General features: G+C 46.3%; 1 protein-coding gene and 1 pseudogene across 5 annotated transcripts in view; one reads left to right on the plus strand and one right to left on the minus strand.

Annotated features, from left to right (window-relative positions):
- LOC116076524 overlaps nucleotides 1-3,875 on the minus strand; it is a 4,628-nt pseudogene extending 753 nt beyond the window's left edge.
- A 50-nt stretch (nucleotides 3,876-3,925) lies between these two features.
- The window catches only part of Tmcc3 (transmembrane and coiled-coil domain family 3), a 275,765-nt gene continuing 271,616 nt past the window's right edge, over nucleotides 3,926-8,074 (plus strand). Inside the window, exon 1 of one of the 5 annotated variants that reach the window (XM_031349745.1) lies at nucleotides 3,926-4,202. In XM_031349745.1, the coding sequence (XP_031205605.1) occupies nucleotides 4,194-4,202 (9 nt within the window). In that variant the 5' untranslated portion in view covers nucleotides 3,926-4,193. Of the gene's footprint in view, nucleotides 4,203-4,289; nucleotides 4,384-8,074 lie in introns of those variants that run through there. The other 4 variants (XM_031349741.1, XM_031349733.1, XM_031349744.1 and 1 more) reach the window with 4 other exon arrangements.

The raw sequence follows: 8,074 nt of genomic DNA on the forward strand, positions 1-8,074 counted from the left end.
CCAGAGAAGAGCACTGGATCCTCTGATCTGGAGTTCCATGAGATTGTAAGCTTCCCAGTATCAGTGCTAAAAATGAGCTGAGGTTCTCTGCAAAGAACAGAAAGTACTCTTAACCGCTGAGTCATCTCTCCAGCCCTATATATTGGCTAATTTCTTATCTGCAAACAGCAGAACAATTGGTTTATATTTTGCTCTTCATGTGAGATTGTAAACTGGTTGTGGTTTGCTCAATTTTACATCAGATCCCTTTCCACACTAATAACCAATGAAGGGAGTTAGGTTGGGCTTCACCAAGCTAGTATATTCCTTATGGTGCTGACAGAGGTTCATGGCCTCCACCTGAAGAGCAAAAGAAAAGACTGTTGCTAGTTTGTGTCCACAGGCAGTGTTACACAGTTAAAGGAAGTGAGCAACAAGTAAAACATACTGTTCTCTAGTATTAGATGGTTTTTGGGGAAACAAACACCATGTGTGAGTTTAGAAGGGCAACAGGGATAGGACAGTTTGAAGCAGATGACCCTATTATCAGAATACCTAAGACTGTGAACACAGGACTCAGGCTCCATGGTGCCTCTGCAAAGTGAAGTACTGACTCAATCTATCTATATCTTTGTCTATGCCTATGTCTATGTCTATGTCTATGTCTATATCTATCTATATATCATTGGGATCTGCTCATATTTACTCTTCTACCAACTGGTGTATTTCCTCCCCTAAACAGAGCCCCAAACTGTACTACAGAGCCATAGTAGCAAAAATCATGGTGCTGTCACACAAAACTGTGTGCCCCAATGGAATTGAGAGAGGACCTAGAAATAAATATACAGTCACCTATTTACAAACGTTTCAAAAGTACACACTGGACCAAAGTCAGCCTCTAACAATAGAGCCAGGAGAACTGGATGTTTCAAATGGACCAGAAACCCTGTAACTGCCTCAGAGTTGTCTCCTTTGAACATTGGTTCCCGGTTGGTGGTTTAGGAGGTGAGGCCTTTCTGGAGAATTCCAGCCACTTTCAGTTCACTCTCTCTGCTTCGTGCTTATGGAGAGAGATGTGGGCCCCCAGCTTCTGCTCTAACCACCATGCCTGTCTCCTGCTGCTTCAGCCCCACCATCATGGGCTCCAGCTATCTGGAACCGTTTGCCCCAATAAAGTATTTCTCTCTGAGCTGCAGTGTCCACAGCGCTTTATCACAGTTGTAGAGAGGTAACGTATAGATTTCTCTGTCAGACTCAAGACCTGAAAAGTCCTAGAGGAGAACGTAAGGGAAACGTTTGAAGACATGGATATAGGTGAGAGCACTCTAAAGAGGACTCTGATGGCTCCAGAAACCATCTCAAGAACTCACAAATAGGGTCATAGAAAACTGACAATTTTTTTCCGCACAAAAAAGAAACCATCATGAAAGTAAAGTGACAACCTGTAGAAGACACACGATGTCTCTGATGGTTTGTCTCCTTGTCAGCTACACATCATATTAAGACCCAGAATGCATAAGGAACTTCAAAGAATTCAGCATCAAAAATCATCCGGTCAATGAGTAGGTCCACAAACTCGGTAGACATTTCTCCATAGAAGAAACACAAACGTGCAGTAGAGATCAGAGGAAAGCACTCACCATCATCACCTGGCAGGGAAGCGCTCATTTAAACTGCTTTGAGGTTCTGTCTCACCCCAGTCAGAATGGTCAACATTGGCAAGCGTTGGTGAGGACGCCAGGGAGAGGAACTCCTCGTCTTCAATGAAGGCTGGAACTGAGCATGGCAGGCACTGTGGAAATCAGTGTGGAGGCACCCCCAAATTTCACAGTAGGACAAAGGTATGATCTAGCTAGGCCACTCTCTAGAATACACCATACGGGCCCCATGTCAACATCCTACAGGCCCCATGTCAACATCCATCCAACACTTGCAGATTCATGTTCACTGCTGCACAGCTCACAATCTATAAGAAACAAAACAAGCCTAGATGCTCAGCAACACTCAGAAAGACAGAGAATGAAGTACAGAAACACCATGGGATTTTACTTAGCCAGAAAGAAAAATGAACTGGGCACGGTGGCACACACCTTTGATCCCAGCCCTGGGAGGCGGAGGCAGGGCAATCTTTATCTGTGAGTTCGAGGCCAGCTTGGTCTACATAATGAGTCCCAGGCCAGCCAGGGCTATAGTGAGAGCCTGTCTCAAAATAAAATAAAATACAAATATTCAGAAAGATAAATACTACATTTCTCTCTCACATGTGGTCTCTGGATATAAGTGTGTGTGTGCATGTGTGTGTGTGCACATCACAGAAGTAGAAAAGAGATCACAAGAGAGGAGAACAGGCTTACCAGAAAGAGGAGACCGGGAGAGGATAATGGACCACATATGATGGCAAACCAGACATGGGGAACTATTTAGTCTGGAGGAAGAGAACCAGCAAAATGAGAAAAGAGTGGAGAACCAAGAAATTATCACACAGCCAGTCATATATTTCCTCTCTGGACATCTACTTGGTGTGTCTACTTGGTCCAAGTTTTTATATAGTAGATGAAGAACCCGAGTCACAGAGATGAGAACTGTTGACCTGGCCAAGATGAGAGCTGGGAGTTTTATTTCTGAATGGCACCCTTTACTGGGAGCAAGTGGGCAGACTCAGTTGAAATCTTGGCTGTGCCATCAGCAGGCTACGTGACTTGGGGTAAATTATCTACCTTCTCTGAGTATAAAGCCATAAAATCATAGTTAATGGGGTCGTGGATTGTAAGCGATCACAGAGAAAGCACATGGCTCATAAGTAAGTACACTTACTAAAACTGTTATTATTTCCCCAAAGGCAAAAACATCAAAGAACAATATGCTGAAATTCAGATCAAGGGGGAAAAAAACACCCACTGTAGGCAGATCATAAAATGAAGGGAAAAGGGAAGCAGCAAGGCTTCATTAATTTCCTCTCTTTATTCTCTCCAGATGTCAGTCAGTCCTCCCTTATCTTTCTTGATAAATACCAGAGAGATCCAGACAAAACGGTTTTATTCGTTAGATCATTAGAGTACTTAGTCTGCGTGATATTATGGTCTCTCTGTGCTGCTGACAGTCTATGGGTTCCAGAAAATTATAACGGCACTTCTTTGACAGCAGTGATAAGCGATGATCTGTCAGAATATGCAGCATCCATTCATCAGAGATGTTTACCCACGAGAGCCTTTGCGGTCTTGCCACTGCCCCCCGCCCCCCCACCCCACGTTTACCTGTCAAGGCTGGCTCTGGGAACTCACGCTTTTTTGCAAAGAGTCTTTCAAAGAGTGTTTGGCAAACAAGGCATATTGGTTCGCTATGGAATTCGAGCAACCTTGAATTCTACACTGTTTTCTTTACTTCGCTCGCAGTCAAAGCATTAGAAAGGCCGGGGTCCAATCCATCCTGGCCTGGATCTGGCAGAATGGCATCCTGTGTTTTCTTAGCTCACAGGTGTGCAGTGTACTCGGGGTTGGAGAACTATGCCCTTTCTCCCTCGCACCCTAAATTAGCATTTGAGGATGGCCTTCAGGAGTGGTTTGGAGAAGTTGGGGTGGGGATGGGAGGCTGTGTGTTAGGAGACAGTTTAGCAAACAGGTGGACCTGAGGGTTTTGCAGACCTGGAGGTTGGGACTGCCCTCTGCTGAGCAACTTTGCTAGGAGAGGACTCCACTGACTATGCTCCACGCGGGGTCATTCTTCCAGCCCTGACTTGACCCCGCGTTTCCTATTCAACTTTTAGCCTCCCACCCCACCCCCAACCCCATCCGTACCCCAAAGAACTTCCAAAACACGGAACCTCTAGGAGGAGGAACTGACAGGAGCGTGCCTTTGGCGTGGGAAGGGAAAACCAAGGTACTTTGGAGGTGGCGCATCACCGCCCCCGCTCCCCGCCCGTCACTCCCTCGCTCAGCTCCCGCCCCCGCCCCGCGCACAGCTGGAACTTTCTCTAGCTGGGCACCGGGAGCCTCCCGGCACTGGGGACCGGCCCCTGCCGGGATCGGAGAAGAACTCCAGGCTGAGGCGAGAGCGAAAGCAAGAAGAGCTGAGTGCGCGCGGTTTGAATCACAGTCTCGGCCACCACAACCACTGTCACCGCGCAGCCGGGCGAGCCCCGCCCGTCCCGATCCGGGTCGCGGTGGACGCTACGACCAGTGCCCTCTGCACCCCGCCCGGCCCGCGCGGCCAGCAGCATGAGGAGGGTGAGTGTGCCCCGCTGGTGCGAGCGCGGAAGGGGTGGGAATGGCTTTGGCGAGGTGGCCCGAGACACCTCTGGCCCCTTCTCCACCTTGGGGCCTGGGTGCGCGCGGCCCCACGAGCCAAGGAAACTTTGCAGGCGTCAGTTGGGCTCCCTCGGTGCCCGCCCAGAGACGGATGGGGACAGTAAGCCACGAGTCCGGGTTCGGGAGGAGACTCAGGGAGGACACAGTGCGGGTGGGGGAGTGGTCCCCTCCAGTCGCCCCCCACCCCCAGGTGCGGGACTGGGGGCTTAGACCAGGGCCTGAGAAGTTCCGGGAGCGCCCCCCTCCCCACCCGCGCAGCCTCCTAGGCAGCAGACGTGAGGGGCTCTGAGCTCCCTCTGCCCATCTCCAGCAGGAGCTCTTCATGCAAAGATGAAAATGAAAAAGGACAGGCTCAGCCGCAGGAGGCATCCCGCATGGCAGCCCCAGGGTTGGGGGTGTCCCAGGGCAACCACGACTAACCTGTTTGGGGGTACAAATGGATGTGGATTACCAGCCTCAGTGTGTGCGTTTAATTATGACTTTGGGGTGGGGGCTGCTTCATTTAGATGTGGGAATCTCAGCGTTTCCAGTGTAGAAATGCAGGAACTGGGAGAAACCTAAAGAAATCTCCCAGAGGACCTAACGTTGGTTACCGCTTAGGTACTAAGGAAGAAACGAGTGAGCTTTATATCTGAAGATGAAAGACTGAGAAATTGCAAAGCAGAGTGAGCCCCTTTCCCACCAGGGCCTTTGCTTTTCTGTGGGTTGGAGTTTGGGGTTGGTTTATATGTAAGATATATATATATATTCAGCTATTGGTTTGGTCATCTGGATGGGAATTTCCATGAGAGCTGTCTCTTAGCTGATGGGATGTTTCAAAGAGAATTCTACTGGTTTTTGTTGTTGTTGTTGTTGTTATTTCTAAATTTTACTGTTTAGTATTTTTGTTGTGTTTGTTGTTTTTTCAGTGGTGCTGGAATTAAGTTGTGTGTGTGTGTATGTGTGTCCGTCTGTCTGTGTTGGGGAGTAGAATATTTGGAGGGCACATAGAGTGAGTACAACCAGTCCTAGTTGCCTCTGAAAATCCGTGGGTAAGCTGACATGGAAATTTACCTGTCTTTACCTTTGGATCAGCTCCAAACTTGCTCAGGTGTTTCTGGGGCAAACAGGATTCTAGCCAGCCTGGCATACCCGGCATTGGTGCGGAGCAACTGGCCTTAGTGACGTTACTTGTTTGAACTCCAAATTCAGAGATCAGCAACTTTTTACTGTCAACCACCAAAGTAACTAAGGTACATCACAGCTGGGATAAGCTGCATATAAGTAGGGTCTTTAAGAGGGGACATCAATAGCTGGAGGTGGAGGGTGTTGGCCAGAGTACATTTAAATGAATTGCATGCTCCCTGTCTTGGAATGCAAGAGATGAATGTTGGTTGGCAATGTGAATCCCTGGGCTCTACTTTCCTTTACATCAGCCTCTGGGACTGGAAACCTTTTAATGCCTCCCCCATTGTAAGAGACACACATTTAAGCACCTACTAAGTACAGGCATGGTTCTAAGCTCTAAGAGCCCAGTGGGGAACATGATAGCCAAGAGCTTTGTTTGTTTCTGGGAGAGAGAGAGAGAAGGGAGAGGGAGAGGGAGAGGAAGAGGGAGAGGGAGAGAGCTCTATTAGATGAAAAAAAAACCTACTTTCGTTTTGTGTTTTTGCATGAAAGTGAAGGTACCTAGGAAATGTCAAATGGAGAAGTATCAAAGATGCCCATTAACTGGGTTTCTCTAAGTGCAAGTCTGGTCTGAATGGTTACGTCTCTCTACTTTAAACATAGGTTGAAATTGAATACTCGGGATGTTGGTATTAAGAAGTAAGACCTTTGAGAAGCGATTGAGTATGAAGACAGAACAAATGGTTTCTGTATTCCAAAGATTCCAGGCAGTAGCTATCCCCTTTAATTATGTGTGAGAATGAGGCCGGGGAGCCTGTGAACCAACGTCCCAGCCTTTATCAGACCCTGATCTTCCAGGGAGCATGATCTTGGAATTCACTTGCTTTCTGAACTGTGAGAAATACATTTCTGTTGTTTATAAGCTAGCCAGGCTGTGGTATTTTGTTGTAGCAACCTGAATGAACCAGGACCGAAGGCTGGTCATGTGCATGTCATGTTGCCAGTCACAAACACCCCTAAAACTACATGGCCAAGTCTTCACTAGCCTCTTTCCATGGAGCTAATGTTCTGTTAGTTACTTTTGAACCCCAACTTTTCTTTCTCTCTTTCTTTTTCTTTTCTTTTCTTTTCTTTTCTCTTCTTTCTTTCTTTCTTTCTTTCTTTTTTTCTGAGACAGGGTTTCTCTGTATAGCCCTGGCTATCCTGGAACTCACTCTGTAGACCAGGCTGGCCTTGAACTCAGAAATCCGCCTGCCTCTGCCTCCCAAGTGCTGGGACTAAAGGCATGTGTCACCACCGCCCTGCGCTCTCTCTCTCTCTCTCTCTCTCTCTCTCTCTCTCTCTCTCTGTCTCTCTCTCTTTCTTTCTCTCTTTCTCTTTCCTCCTTTCTTCCTCCCTCCCTTCCTTCCTTTCTTCCTTCCTTTCTTTTTTTTTCTTTCTTTTTTTCTGTGCTAGGCCAGGAATTTGAAAGCAAAGACTGCTTTAAGTATGTGTTTGTTAGAAGGAGTTAGAAATCAGATGTAGAAAAGACACTATATTGGCACTACTCTTGAATGAGTGCTTTCTTTGTTCCCAGTGTCTTCTTTCATAACAACCTCTTAAGTTAAATTAAGATAGCCAATATATTTGCCTGGCACAAATGCAAATAATATAGAAAGTTTTACAATAAAAGTCATCCCTGCTATTATGGTGCCCAACCAGTGGATTCCCTCCGAGTGTAACTGATGTAAAACCACTCCTTATGCCCTCTCAGGAATAACCTATGTAATGCAAACAGTTATATATTATTCCTTTTTATACACAAATGGAAGCATGTGAGTATACTCCTTTGCATCTTGCTTTTTCCTACTGTTTACAAGTTCAGTATTTACAGCTCTTTTTTATAGTTGTATACAAGATGTCTTTGCCTGGCTATACAGCCTCAGAATTGTTTCTGATGTTGAAGTAATGTCTCAGTGACTAGTCTTACATATAACTCTTTCTGCATGAGTGTATGATTATGTATAATTCATGTATGATTAATTTCTGGTTGGATGACATAAACACTTGTATTTTTATAGGCAAAACAAAACTAAACTAAAAAACCAGGAAAGGCATTTTGAGCCCTGATTACCTGGGTTAAATCTTCATGCTTCTTACAAGCTGTGCAAGGGTTAGCACAGCTGACCCTTCCTCTTTGCCTCTGCCCTCTCCTTTGCACAATATGGAGAATAATACTATCTACCTAGGAGGATTGTATAAGTAAGTTTAGTTTGCATTGCATAACAAGTCACCCCCAAAACTTAGTAGCTTCAAGTAACAACCATTTTGCTTAGCTCACGTCCATTGGTTGGTTCAACGCAATAGTTCTACTCATCAGGCCTCGCCCAGCAATCTCATTGGGTTCTGTCATGTTTCTGCGGGCAGTCCATTGGTCAACTGAGAGGTGTACTGTCTAGGATGATCTTTTATGACAGGTGAGTTGGCCTTTAGGAACATAATCTGAGGGGTGGACTTCTTCATATGAGTTCAGACTTCTTCATAAGGTAGCTTCAAGGTGCCTTAGCTTAGTTTATGGGGTGTGTGGCTCCCAGGAGCAGCACAACCCTTTTCTTTCTTTCTCTTTTCTCTCTCTCTCTCTCTCTCTGTCTCTCTCTCTCTGTCTCTCTCTCTCTCCCTTCCTTTCTTTCTTTCTTTCTTTCTTT

The sequence above is a fragment of the Mastomys coucha genome, unplaced genomic scaffold (genome assembly GCF_008632895.1).
Source record: "Mastomys coucha isolate ucsf_1 unplaced genomic scaffold, UCSF_Mcou_1 pScaffold4, whole genome shotgun sequence".
Lineage (NCBI taxonomy): Eukaryota > Metazoa > Chordata > Mammalia > Rodentia > Muridae > Mastomys > Mastomys coucha.